The sequence below is a fragment of the Vitis vinifera genome, chromosome 6, assembly GCF_030704535.1.
Source record: "Vitis vinifera cultivar Pinot Noir 40024 chromosome 6, ASM3070453v1".
NCBI lineage: Eukaryota > Viridiplantae > Streptophyta > Magnoliopsida > Vitales > Vitaceae > Vitis > Vitis vinifera.
The window spans coordinates 1255445-1270219 of NC_081810.1; the positions used below are offsets into that span (position 1 = coordinate 1255445).

The 14775-nt window shown below is 32.7% G+C and overlaps 2 protein-coding genes across 2 annotated transcripts; both read right to left on the bottom strand.

Annotated features, from left to right (window-relative positions):
* Nucleotides 1-114: 114 nt before the first annotated feature.
* LOC100262068 (metal tolerance protein 4) lies at nt 115-4387 on the bottom strand. Its single transcript, XM_002285626.4, has 7 exons — nt 4074-4387; nt 2648-2835; nt 2110-2308; nt 1613-1791; nt 1387-1537; nt 1063-1193; nt 115-585 (listed from the first exon to the last, which is right to left on the bottom strand). Exons 1-7 carry the CDS (start codon nt 4294-4296, stop codon nt 406-408), a joined length of 1251 nt encoding a protein of 416 aa, XP_002285662.1. The 5' UTR covers nt 4297-4387; the 3' UTR covers nt 115-405.
* Nucleotides 4388-9195: 4808 nt separating this feature from the next.
* LOC100244919 (GTP-binding protein BRASSINAZOLE INSENSITIVE PALE GREEN 2, chloroplastic) lies at nt 9196-12691 on the bottom strand. Its single transcript, XM_002285624.4, has 3 exons — nt 11227-12691; nt 10269-10436; nt 9196-9920 (listed from the first exon to the last, which is right to left on the bottom strand). Exons 1-3 carry the CDS (start codon nt 12436-12438, stop codon nt 9546-9548), a joined length of 1755 nt encoding a protein of 584 aa, XP_002285660.1. The 5' UTR covers nt 12439-12691; the 3' UTR covers nt 9196-9545.
* Between the last annotated feature and the right edge of the window lie 2084 nt (nt 12692-14775).

Consider the following 14775-nt stretch of genomic DNA (forward strand, 5'->3'; position numbering starts at 1 on the left):
ACTAACCACCATTATGAAAAAGCCTGTAGGAGAAGTCACACAATCCATAATATTCGTAAATATGACGCAGAAGAGGAGCTTCTGAAGAATTAACAAATGAACAAGCATGGCGAATGATACGGCCAAAATGAAGATACTGATTCATTCAGTCAAAATTCAGATACTAACTCATTTTTGTTCGCTGTTTCACAAGAATCAACGTTTTCTACATACTCTCTTTGGCATCTGTGATTCTACATAGAGAAATTAAATCTCTTGGTGTGCAAGCTCAACTATGAAATGCAGGCTTTTTGTTTCTGTGAAGAAGAAAGCTTAGCAAATACTCAGTTGGGGCAGAAGATGATAGGGTGTTGTAGAAGAACAAAAGTTGACGAGTCCACAGCAACCGAGGAACCCGAAAAGAAATCAAGGCTGACTGTTAGGCAGCCTACTGAGAATAGAGTGCTCTGGCTTGTGATCACATTCAAAATCCAGATGAACAAACGCCCGCTCAACTTCAGGAAGCCTCTCGATCTTTATCTGCAAGGTCTCTCCTATGGTATGAGCTTCTTTCAGGGGTAAATCTTCTGGGAGTTCAATATCAACCTGTTTTCATTCAAAGAAAATGGATACTTTTAGTTTGTAGCCGATGGGGATTTTTATCAGCAAGGTTCTGAAAAACCGGGAATTTATAGAGAAACTATTATCTGTTTGGGAACTATTTTTGAAAAGAGTTCTTTGTCCTTCCCCACTTAAAAACGCATTTGAAATTGTTTGGACACAAAACAGTTTTTTAAAAAAATTATAAAAACAAGGTGTTTTCTGAGAGCATATTTTAATTATTTTCATTTCATTGGGAGGTATTTAAAAAAATTATTGTACAAATTAGACATAGAAAACAAATCCTTCCAAGTTCCCAAACGAACTTCTTTTGTAAAAAACATCAAAGATATGTTTTGAAAAATGTCCTCAAAAAACTGCTTTAAAAACAGTTCCCAAACAAGTCCTATCATTCTTTCTGATAGGATATACCTTGATACCTGATTACAAACTTACTTAACTCTTCAAGATTAATAGACTAACCTCCACAAAATAAAGAACTCCAAAGGTATAAGCCCGAACAGTATCAATACGCTTGACCTGAGGGTGCCTTATCACAAGATACGTCAATTTCTGCAGAACTTCAGGAGCCGCAGATTGCCCCACAAGAGAAACTGCATCAAGAAACTTTGCATCAAAGGGTAGACATGGATGACAACGGATAAAACCCGGAAAATGGTTGAGCTGTTAGTTTCTGAAAGGAGAGACTGTAGTATGACAATCAGACCTATAACTTCAAGACTCCCCTTGAGAAACTTTTTAAATCAGGAAGAGTTAAAGCAGATAAGGTATGGAGAAAGAAGCTACCTGCATTTTCTAAAACAGTTTGAGACCAGTTGGTAATTGTGTAAACCGCAAGGAAAATAGCTCCAACAGGGTCAATCCACCAGTAAAATTTGTCTCCAAGAACAGCAGCGACTAAGCCTACCACATTCGTTATCACATCGAAATAGTGATCCTGAAAACAGGCATTTTGAGATAGTTAAACAAACACTTATTTAGGTAGAGAAGTTCTAGAGTCAGTGTTGCTTACATTTGCATAGGCACGGACGATCTTGTTTCTAGAAGTTCTGCAGTAAAGCCAAAGTGCAAGTTTTACCGCAGTAGCAGATAACATGATTGTGTATAACCAGATCAACTGGTCTGAGCTCATCTTATCTGAAGCTTTATCTTTAACGAGTTCTTCTACAGCCTCGATCAATATTTGAAAGCCTGCAACAGTACCATGAATTCATTTTCAAAGCAAACTATGCCACAATCCAAGAGTTCAACGACAATTCTTCAGCTAATACATAAATCGTTCATATTACCCATTTTCTCATCTCTGAACCTACAAAATCCAACTTTCACAACACTCAAACATATGCAAGTGAGTCATCTTCTTCAGCAACAAACTATTAGCTTTCAGGTAATGAAATTTTCATTCAAACAAGGATTTCAATACAAAAATTCAAATAACTCTTATATCCCAGGAGGGTATCATTCATCACTAGAGATTAAAAGGGCAGGTTAATACATAAACTGACGTACCTAGAGTAGCCATGATAGCTGCAAAGATGATTATGCCTACTGGTTGCACCCGCAATTTTCCAATGGGATATTGGTAGATGTTTATGTTTTTCATTGATAGGTGAGTGAACCAAAGTATGCCACCAGCCATGAGATCTAGTAATGAGTCTAATGTTGATGCAGCAATAGCTATGGATCCACTCTTTATTGTGGCATATATCTGCACATAGCAACATATCATCTAAATCAAATGATCATACAAAATGGTGGCTCGAAATTGTTGGATGTGCAACTTTTTAACTTCAATCTTTTGACATAATCCTCACAAATGAGTTTGTTTTGTGCTCTTGAACAACACATGATTAGATGGGAATATGCATTGCAGGTTATCAGACAATTTTCGGCCTTTTTGGGAAAAGAACTCATTTCTCACACAAATTATAGCAATAAGACGAAAACTCAAAACAAACCCCATGTTGCATTTGGCATGGAAAATGCATCATCAGCATAGTATCTCGATTAAGCTTGATTGAACTTGAATAGAGCGATGATTAATAACCTTAAATGCAAGCAGCACGACATTTGCATAGTTAGATATTCTCATTGCCATTTCTTGTTGGGCTTGTTCGGCTTGTTCGGCTTGTTCTACAAGGTCTTCCTCATCAATGTAGTTCGATGTCATCAAAGAGTCCACTTCCTCAAAGGATTTCAGTGTAGCCCATTGTCTTTCGTAGTATTCCTTTTCTCCTGCAAAGAACATGAGGTGTTTGAGTTAATTCAATGAGTTCACGTTTTATAAAAGCTTACTCTGATTATAGAGAGGAAGAAAGAAAGAAAATTTGGACTTTTTCCCCCTATTGTTTTCCCAGCAAACAAACAAGCATTAGCCAAAAACTGATTAAAATTTTTCCCTAAATTTTCAAGAACAAACACTGGAAAATTCATTATTGCAACAATTATTTAAAAAGAGCTGATGAGATGGAGTCCAGTGTAATAGAAATTCAGAAATAATGGGTTTGGTTGTATAGCAAACAGAGAAAAATAGCAGGGAAAAAAAAATTCCCTCAAATGGGGTCATGGCTTTTGATAAATAAATAAATAAAAGAAATAGAGTGTATATACAAATAGTAAGCAAATAATAAAAAAGGACAACATTTGGTTTCCAAAAAAATTAATGGAGAATTAAAGAAAGTCAACTTAACTCTTAACTCAGCCAAACAAGGCAAGTGAAGGTTTCTTACTTCTTCCCCCACTACCTTTTTTTACCCAAAGGAAAAAAACAACTGAAAATATTGTAAAAGATCATGATATTCCTTTTTCTCGGTAACCAAACAGAGTTTCAGGTACTGTTTGGTTAGCATTTCGAAAAAAATTGTTATTCAAACGAAAATTTTTCTTTAACAAAATCCCTTTAAAACTGCTAGCTACAGCAGATGGGTAACCATTAGAGAATCCGAAACGAAACCGTTTTGAAACGAACACAGCAAAATCTTGCTCTGAAACAGAACGGAAAGAGCTTCCAAACAGCTCGGAAGTCCAAACGACGTGGTTTGGAGGTGAACAAGTCATAAAACCGCTGGTTTCTTCTGGAAACAGAACATCACAAAAACGAAAAGTATCATTAAAACTCGTTAAATTTTTCCTACGTTTTCCCTGAAACCAAACAGTGACAGAACGACCTCAAAACGACAACGTTTGAAGGATGAAAAATTTAAAAAGAAAAAAGAAAAAAGACCGCGCATTTTTCTATTAGCCTAAAAAAAAGACAAAAATCATATTGAAAAGTTTTCCTCCATTTTCTCCGGAACCTAACGGCCACAGATGAAGCCAAAAGCAACTTCATTTGTGGATGAATCAGCTAAAAAAATAGTTATTTTTTTCAGAAAGCGAAAGAACACCAAAAGCACACAATGTTACATTCAATTTCCCTCCCTTTTCCTTCGGTTTCTCAGCAAGCAAAGAGAGACACACACATAACACAACACCTTCGCTCAAGCCTTTGGATTTGGAGAGGTCAAGGTGAGACGGAGACTCGACGTCGATGCCGGAGCGGATCTTCTCGGGCAACCTTGAAACGAACTCGTTCCTGAGCGAGTTTGATGAATTCCGGCGACTGAGTCGGCCGCGTCTGCGGCTCTCACTGAACCTCCAACCATCACTCTTTGACAACAGCGGAGATTTCGGTTCCGAACCCGAATCACCGTCCATCTCAACCCGAAACCAACCTTTCGGAGCTTCAGAGTTCCTCTCAAGACAAGAAGTCTTCAGATGCGAAACAGAGAAGATAAGCACACTCCGTGCGTGGCAGCTCTACATTTATAAAAAGAATAACAATAATTAATTATTTTTAAATTTTCTAAAATTAATTACTACTTAAAATATAATATTATTTTTTATTAATAAAAAAACAAGAATAATTAGGATATTCACAATAATTGGACTTCAATTGGCCATTTAAAAAATATTTATTTTACGAGTACCTTAAAATAATAATACTTTTTATGATGGTTTTAGTGACGTGTCTCCTATAATTGAGATCATGAAATATTTGCAAACCAAAATGGGACCAGGGCACGGGGGAGTACTATTCATAGATATCTTGATTTTTTTTAATAAAATATACAAATGAAATGACATTTCTACCATAAAATAGTATCTGAAATGACAATTCTATCCTCTTTTCAGATTTGAGGAAAAATTATAAAAAGAAGAAAACAATAAATAAAATAAAATAAAAATTAGATTTAATGTTGATAAATTTATTTTACATGGTTTTTTAGAATTTATTTTACTTTTTTATAAAGATTAAATAATTTTAAAATATATAAATTCTTAATTTTTTTCTTTCATTTTTGAACCTTCAAATATATAATTTTTTTTTTTGGAAAAAAATAAAATTAAAGCACCATGGTCAAGCATGACTGCACCTAAAGGAACGAAAATTAGATGTAAAAGAAAAAAAAAAGTGACCGAAAGGTAAAGAAAAGAAAATAAAGTAAGCAAAAGTTAAAGAAAAGAAAATTAGATATAAAAGAAAAAATATATTTTATAATATTATTAGAGTGCCACGTGGTCCTATTTTAATTGTGGGCAATAATAAAATTGAAAGGGAATTGCTTATTTTAGTAAGGACCTAAAATTTTAATGTGAATGGTAACTAATTTAATCTAAATAATGATTTTTATTTTTAAATAAAATAAAAATGTTAAAAATTTGATATGATTATTGGGTTCTATGACTGAAAGCTTAGTGGGATCTCATCAACAGTTTTAAAACTTCTCCTTTCTAACACCTTCTAAAAATATCTATATTAAAAACACGTGGCACACTTAAAAATATTATCATTATATAATATAATAATTAATTTTATTTCACTTAATATTTAATTTAATTTGTTAAGTCGAATCATGAAATAGAAATCTTGGATAATAATGATTTTTTATTCATTTTTTTTTGTCTCTAAATGAGGATAGAAATAAATAAAAATATAATGAATTTTTTGTTTTTATTTCTTATTATTCTATACCAAACACAGCCTAATTATTAAAACATTATTACCAAATTATTCTACATTTTATGATGGAGAAAAAAAAAGTATGAGAGAAGACAAAAAAAAAAAGAAAGATGGTAGAGAAATGATAAAAATTTTGTTTTATTTATAAATTTTAAGAAAATTTAAATTTTTGGTAATTATGAATAGAATTTAGTACTGCACAAATGATGTAGAATTTTATTTATTTTTATTTGTATTTTTTGAATTTTTTTCTTCCCTAAATTATAATATGTTTTAATTATTTTATTATTTTTAAACGTTTTAAAAAAGTAGTTTTTACTAATTTCTTAATAATTATGAGCAGAGTTAAATCAATTTGTTTTGAGTGAAATTTTGTAATTTTAGCTTATGTCCCAATTTTTATAATAACATTTTGGAATTATTAAAATAATTTCTCAATGCAAAGATTTCCATTTATGATCATATGAGCTTTTGTATAATTATTATTGTTAAAAAATATTTAATCTATGAATATTTTTTTTAAAATATTTTGGAAATGATTGTTAGAAAGTTTTTTTTAATATATCCCTACATTTTTTTTAGTTTATATTTAATAAGTTAATCAAAACAAATTCTTGGTTAAGTGCTTCTTCTATAAGAGTACCATTGAATTAAAAAGGATTTTATGAAAATCATTACCAAACAAGCATTAACCTCTTGCACTCATATAAAACAAAATAAGCCTTAATTTGAGGAGTTGTACATCCTAAAATTTATCTAAATTTTATTTTTATTTTTATATTAATTTTAAGTACAATTTTAATTGGACTTTTAAAATTAAATCCTAATTATATATATGATATTTTTAATTCATTCGTTATTTAATTATTAATTCTTATTCTTTTATATATTATTATATTATATTATATTTTATTATTATTATTATTATTATATTATATTATATTATTTCTTTTCTCTCTCTTCTCTCCCGTACCTTTCCCAACAACCCCACCCACTCTCTCTCTCTCTCTCCCGTACCACCTGTCCCCATCTCATTTTCCCCCGTTTTTTCTTTATTTTATTTTATTTTTTCTTCTTCTTTTAAGCTACCCACCTCTCTTCATTTATTCGACCGGATTTTTTTTCCCCTTTCTTCCCCATTTTTTATCCCTTTTCTTCTTCCATTCTTCTTCACTTTAGCTCACACGCTGCCACTTCATCCTCCATCCGACCCCATTTCTTTTCCCTCATTTTCTTCATTCCTCCCCCCTCCTCCCATCTTCCTCTCATTTTTTTTTTTTAAATTCTTTTTATTATTACTCCCTTTTTTTTTTTCTTCTTTTCCCAAAAACCCATCAATCCTCGTTGACAATCATTTATCACTTTTCTTTTATTATTGTTTGATTTATAAAATAGTGGTTTTTGTGTTTTGAGTGTGCTTGATTTATTTAGTTATTTACTTATTAATTTGGATTGATTTTGGTTATGAATTTAGATTTATATATTAAATTAGGTTTGAATTATAGGATATTAAGTTTAGGCATAAGGAGACTTATTTTAATTTATCATATTTTGAGTTTGATTAATTTAATTTATATTTTGACTATTAATTTAAAAATTTTATATTAAAGCATATAACATGTGACATATTTTTGTTATGTTATTTTTATTTTTGTAAAAGCCAATTTTGCAATTCTATTGGTTGAGTTCGAATTTATGACACGTGGAGTATGAAATTTCATGGAAGAAAGTGGGAATCGAAAAACAATATAAAGACATTAAGTTTGTTATAAGCTTGTTTGGATATACGTTTTATTTTTTACTATTATTTTATTTTATTTTTATTGATTTATGTAAATATTTGTTTATATATATTTATTGAGTGTGTGTAAAATTAAAATCAAACAAATCAAAAATTTTGTTTAAATAAGATAAACAAATTTTAATAAAATAATAGTTAATAAAATAAAGTTTTTTATTAATAAAATTTAGAAAAATGGTTTTAGAAAAATTAAAAGAAATCGTTTTTAATAGAATTTGAAAAATTGTTTTTAATAATAATTGTCTAAAAATTTATTTGTTTAATAAAAATTGTTTTGCAAGTAAAGTTTTTCCAAAATTTATTTTTTAATTAAATTTTTTTTTTGCAAATGAAGTTATATAATTTTTTTTAATAATTTGTATAAGCCACTTTTTTTTAAATGAAAATAAATTAAAATACTTTTTTGTTTTAAATAAAATTATAAAAATTCATTCATTTACGATAAAAGCAAGTAAAAATAATTTTTGTTACCAAATTAAAATTTTGTAATAAATTATTTTGATACAATAAGTGTAAATGACTTTTTTTTTTTTTTTGAAAATTAAATACAAAGGAGATTGAATCAAATCATTAATTGAAAATAAATTGAAACTTCTTTTTTGTAAATAAATAAATTGAAATCACTAATCCAAAATTGTTTTTAATAAAATCATTTGAAATTTTTTGAAAACTAATTCTTTCAAATATCTTTTTTTTCTAATTAATTAGTTCAATAAATTAATTTACATAATTCTATTGTTATTTGTTTTGTACATTTTTATAATTTTATTTTATCATCGTATATTATTTCGTTCCTTTAATATTGGTATTCATGATTAATTAATTAATTGTCACAATTCCCTTGATTAATTTAATAGAGACGGTACCTATACATGCTTGTAGAGGTTCTACGTTTACCATCGTACCTTCTCTAGGTAACTTGATCATCAGATTTAGATTTGATTTTTATAAATGTTTTTTCTAAATAAAGAGTCAATTTTCTTTCTTATTTTATTTTTATTTTTAAAAAATAAAATAAAAATAAATAACGACTCAAAAGAAAATTTTAGTAAAAATACACGTGAAAAACATGGACCCATAGGAGCCCATAACTTTTTTTTTTCCCTTACTATATTTTTCATACTTAGAACCATATTTGGTGAGAAAGTGATTGACATTTGATATGTCCCTTTTTCATATTCCAATCACAAAATTTTGAATTTCTAAAAAATATTAATTACTCATCCTGCAACCCCACCCCACTGGTATCACCGGATCAGCAGGCTGCAGCAGCTACCCTAATGGAAACCTAAAAAAGCACGTGGCTTGAAAGCAGCATATTAAACTGGAAAAATAAATGGAGTCTTGTCCCATCAAATCAAGTATCCAACCACCAAGTGTGGGATTAGGATCTTTCTAATAAAAATAAAAACATTTTTCCAAAAATATTTATTCAATCAATCATGATAATTTACAACTATTTCTAAATTTAGAAGTTGTTTTCTTAAAAATAACTTCCCCATTAAGGCTTTATTTAGTTTCCGTTTTCCCAAGAAAAGCAAAAAAAAATTTTATTTTCGAGATCAAAAAATTATTCTCCAAAATAATTACCAATCAGACTTAAAAGTGTCTTTTCCACCTTCAAAGTGTAGTTTGAATTACCATATTTTAAAATATATATTATTTTTTTATTTTTCTTCTCAAAATTCCTATTAATATCAGCCTCATAACCCAAAACTTATGGAGGAAAAAAGAAATCCAGGCAAGAGCCAAGTCAACAATGAGAAACACTCAAAAGAATCAATGAAAAATCTAGCAAAGAGTCACCAAGGAGGGAATTTCCAAAATTTGAGAAAGCTTGAAAGTCACAAACGCCTTTTCTATAAACTGACAAAACTTGCCTTTCTGTATCTCATCTTCCCTACTTCCATGGCTTACCCAGTACGTACACAAGGATCCCAGCCTCGCATAGTTAGCAGAAAAGGCTTCAAAATATCAATCATCTCTTCCCCTTTCTAGTAAAAAAAATACAGGGAAGGTTCATTACCTGTAGCTGAGATTGTAGCTTGTTCTCTCATCCCCCCCGGGGCTTTTTTTGGCTTGAAATCCTATCCTTTTGATTTCATCTAGTTGGCGTTGGAAGGTGTGTTTCTTCTTCTGATTTCAGCCTGCATTAGCTGTTAATGGTGATGGCAAACAATGGGCTGCGGCTTTTGGGTCACTTGATTTTCTTCTCTTTTGGCTTTGCCCTGACTTGTTTGAAGCTTGGTCGGCTTTGGAGACGATTTTTGAAACTGTAAACCCAGCAACTTCAAAATTTTGTGATCTATAAGGAAGCAGAGAGTTGCGAAGGATAAGGTCAACTCCATCATAAGTCCAAACGCCTAAAACCGCCTCTCCCTTGAGGCCAACTGCAAACCATCCAAGGCCAGCAACAGCAACATCAACAGAGCTCGAATCCCAACTGGTCCCAGAAACACGAAATTCTTTTCTCTCCCATTTTCCAAGCTCCTTGACTCGCCTCTCTCCAATTGGTGGCTGTAGCAGTGATCAACACATAGATGTCAAGACAAAGAATACTATAATAGTTATGCAGAGAGTCGCAAACCTAGCTAGGGTTTTCGAACATCATATCTAGACAGTAAAGCAAATCAAAGATCAGTTCAGGGACTTTGATCCCCCATCATAAAAAAATATGACTAAATAAAATAGTAAAAGATCATATAATCAACCCAATACTGCACTACCTAAATGGAGGTCTAGGTACTCAGTGAAGATGGCCAGGATCGCAAAGCTTAAAAGATAAAAGGATCAAGAATAAATTGGGATGAAAGCCCATGAGTAAAGAAATGCGGTTTCATCATCCATGGCATGGGCAAACTGTACCTGTAACTGACGACCGAAATGGTCTTCTACCATTGTGCATGCATTTTCTGTCTTCCCCATGTGCAGTGGAAGATAAGGAGATGCCCATACTGTGATATAAACTGTGTCTACTGACAGTTCTTCTACATCCAGCCTCGCAAGCCCGGCGATATGAACTGAATGGCCTGCCTGTCACAGCCAAATAATGCTAATATGAGGCAAAGAAAACTTTGATACACAGAAACCTTATGTTGCAACCAAGAGATCACATACTCGATATGAAAAATAGGCAGAAAAATAATTATTGCGGCATTAGGAAATTTTCTAATATTAACTATGTTCATGCAGACAAGAGGACCCTGCACAGCCTTCTCATAGAATATCCGATCCCCTCCTGCAAGTTATAATAAAAAATGACTTCACTCAATTCAAGTGTGGTTACTTATCCGAATCCCAGTATCCAGTAATCCATCACCTCCCTCAATAAACTTTATGCTAGAACTACATCAATGAACTCTCTAATTCACAATTTGAAAAGTTTAATTTAACATAGAACAAGAAGAAAACAATAAATCAACTCAACTTAGCAAGCCTCATCTATACCATTTTAGGCTCACCATTTCTATACTCTTTCACCATGATTGATTTAGACTCTTATGTTTGGTTAAATTACAGGCAAACAAGTGTTTTCTCAGTTCAGATTCATACAGATTGGCTATGAATTTTGCGCTAGCTATCAACTTAATCCAATCCTACCCCTTTCTCTGAACTGGGGAATTAAGAAATTTTTTTTTGACAAACTAAAGAGCGACTATAGAATAAATTACCCATCAACTCAGCAGCATTCCTAATAATCCTATAGAAGCATAAATTTGCAAAAGTAATCATTTTTCCCTGTCATAATGAAGCGCCTCATTCGTGTCTATGTGTGTGTGATACTTAGAATCAACTCTATCAACAATTATTCAAGCACAATGACCTTGATTCTGTATGTCCTCGGTTTCAACTCCTTGCTAACATGAACAAGCTTCTGCTCTTCCCCGGTCAACCTTGTTGTTATCTGATGGGGATTCAAAAGGCCAGGTGTATCAAACAACTTTGCCGCCCCAGTAAGTACACCCTCAACCCTGACAATGCCCAATGTGGTTCCGGGCACCGGAGCTTCAGTCAAATGTGTAAGTTTCCCTCCTGCATGCTTCCCTATCGAATTGATCAGTGTACTCTTCCCTGCATTTTGCGCCCCAATTGCCCACACATTCCCTCTCCGCCCGACTAATTGAACAATATCATCAACAAGATTCTTCAATCCCCAATCCCTCACTGAGCTCACAAGATGCACACTCGTTAGCTTATTTGCTCCTCCCTCTCTTGCTCTCTGTCTAACCCAATGCTCAAACCGGGTTGGCGATAAAGATGAAGGCAATAAATCAATCTTTGTCACCACAAGGACTACTCTAGGCACATTCCCAGACTTGCCCATCTTCCATGCTGTATAATTCTCATCAATGGTGGTAGAAACCATCTTCGCCACCCTTTTTGGGAAGGACCCATCAAAATCCGAAGCATCAACCACCATTAGAACCACAGACCGAGTTCCAGAGGTTGAAACCAATCTCCTCCCAACAGTGTGATCAAAATCAAACTCCGGCAACAAATTCTCCACCGTTGGGTCCTTCACCTTCCCATAATGCCTCAACGAATGGCAACGAGCACAGACAACGGGCTTCTCGACTAAATTAGGATTGGGGTTAGGATTAGGATTAGGGTTTTCATCCTCCACAAGCAATCCCTTTTTCAGCGAATCAGAAATCTCCGGCTCTTCCGCAACGGGTCTGCGATCGATCCGGGAGCGATAATTTGGATCCTTTTGTGAGGGTTTGATGAAGTACCCAGGTTGAACCGGGTCTGAATCTTGCATTTGGACGCCACAACCGGGGCAGATGAATAGGGATTGGGATAGGGTTTCATCGAAATTCCCATCTCTGGTGAAGGGCAAAGAGGGTTTGGACTGGGAAGAAGAGAAAGGCCTGAGCTTTGAGTGTGAAAATAAAAAGTGGGGATTAGGGTTTAGGGTTTTAGAAATGGGGTTTGAAGAAAAAGGTGATAATGAGAGATTTGTGGATGAGTGTGTGAAGACAGAAAGAGGAAGAAGGTGCTTGAGCTTTGAAGCAGAGAATTTCCTCACTATCATTTCTCTTTTCTGCTTCTTGGTGTTTCGACCAGTCGATCGAATCAATTGGGGTTTTGGCGGCTGCTATGCTGTTTTTGAAAAATATCGAGGATTCCAGTGATGAATGCCTTTGTTTGTTTTGAGGAAAAATGGCGAATTTTCCCAATAAAACAATATACTACTTATAGTAACTAAATATTGTGCAATAACACTAAATTCTTCGAATTAAAAACATAATGTAAATCTAAATATATTTCTATGTTTGTGCCTACAAATTTCATTTGTTCTCTAAAGACATTATTGATCAAGTCATCTCTCTCGACGGTGGCATCGAACCAACTCTCCTTGTAAGGGTGGTGTCCATTGGACCCGTGTCCAAGGTGTTGTTAACTTGTCCCTCCCAAGATGGTTATGGCCTAACCTAACCCTTTGCATGAGTATCACGACATTCACCTTCATTTGACGAGGGAACCATTTCTCCAAGTTCATATCATTTCATGATTTCTTCATTTAGTCTTTGCATTTCCTTGCACTTGCCTTTCTTCAAGCATGACACATTGATGCTATTACACCTACTTGAGTCGAGAACAGGCCAAGGTGGTCCTATGTGGAGATAGTATCATAAATTCGACTGATTTAGGGGAAATCAATGTATTTTTATACTCATCATTAAGTGAAATGGATAAAATATAGTATGGAAACACATCATTTATTCTATCAGATCTTATAAAGCTTGTTCATGCATGACATAATTTAATTCTTACCATAAAAAATACTCTTTTCATTGTGAATTTCAATGTGGCAGATAAAGTTTCAATAAGTTTTTGAGATATTTGATAGTTTTTGAATCATTTGGGAGTTTCGATTCAGTGGAAGAAGTTTAAAAGCCTTATTAAGATGGGATAGACCACACATATGTCAAACCTGCATTCACTTCCTGAGATATCAAAGGTTCAATTGAATCCCTTCTTGAGATCTCCATCCCCATTTCTCCCCTCCACTCTATTCTTAGTTTGCTTCGTTCCACTTAGAGGCTTGATTTGTGACTTTCCTTCTCACTTTCTAGGATCACTTTCTATCCTAGAAACATCCTCCCATCAATACTTTAGCCTTCCATTAATAAAAAACCATCCATCAACACCTTATTACTCATCTCTTATTTTACTAGGGACCCTCCATCAATATCTTATTAATTTAGAAGCAAGCTATAAGAGAGAAACATGGAAAAATGAGTATATGATTTTGCTTTAAAAAACTTGATAATAAGTGGAGAGCACGTTTATGAGAAAGAAACAAGACAAGAAAGAGTTGATGATTTTAATAAAAAAAAAATTGATGATAAGTAAGGAATTTTGTATCAAAATGTAATCCTTAAAAACATGACATGATGTAACAAATGTGATTTAATTATTGATTATTTAATAATATTATAGTTTTACTTTTATCCATTATTGTTTTATGTATTATGTTCTTATAAATATTTTGAGTTGCATCTCTTATATTATACATGACTTGGGGCATATTAAGACTTGCATGAAATATCTAAATCATGGGTTCTTTGCAAGCAGATGATCAATTCATAATGGTTTGCGGATGTACATAATCTATTTAAGGTTGTAGTGCACTACCTCCTAATTAAATAATAATCGATCTTGGTCATTGGGATGAGGTTCCCATGGTGAAGACACTATTGTGTATGGTTACATATTAGATAAGAGTTATGGTGAGTCATAAAATAAGGCTATTAGATAGTCATGACTTCACCAAGCTACTATATTGTATTATTTGTCAATCTTAAGAGAATACTGAGTTTGTGCCAAAATTAATAGTAACTTTGACTTACAGGTGAGATTCTAAGGTGATTATATATTCTCTATAGATTAGACCACTATTGATAAAAATAGGTAGCAATAGATATTCTCAATAAAGGTACCATGATATCTCATAGGATTAAGACATTGAGTCCCTTAATTAGGTAATCTTAAGGATTTGTGTTTAAGTAAATAACAGTAATAGTAGTTCCTTAAGTGGAACTTCGCATAAGCTCTTTGTGAGATAGGACATGTCAATTAATCACACAATAAGAACATCTATAACTCAAGGATTGTAAAGATACTCTTGATAGGTTGATAGCTTTCACTTCATTATATTATAAACATCAATTTATGGAGAGACTGTATACAATGGATAACAAGTCACAAACTTGAGTACTTGTGTCTCGTTATAATATATACAAGGTATTGGAGTGCAATCGACTTTCTATAATGAAATATTCAGTCAACTTCAGAATTAGATTCTAAGGGAGTTAGTACTGTTCTATGGACCTCAATAGTCCTCGCTTGAGTTTATATGTTTTGA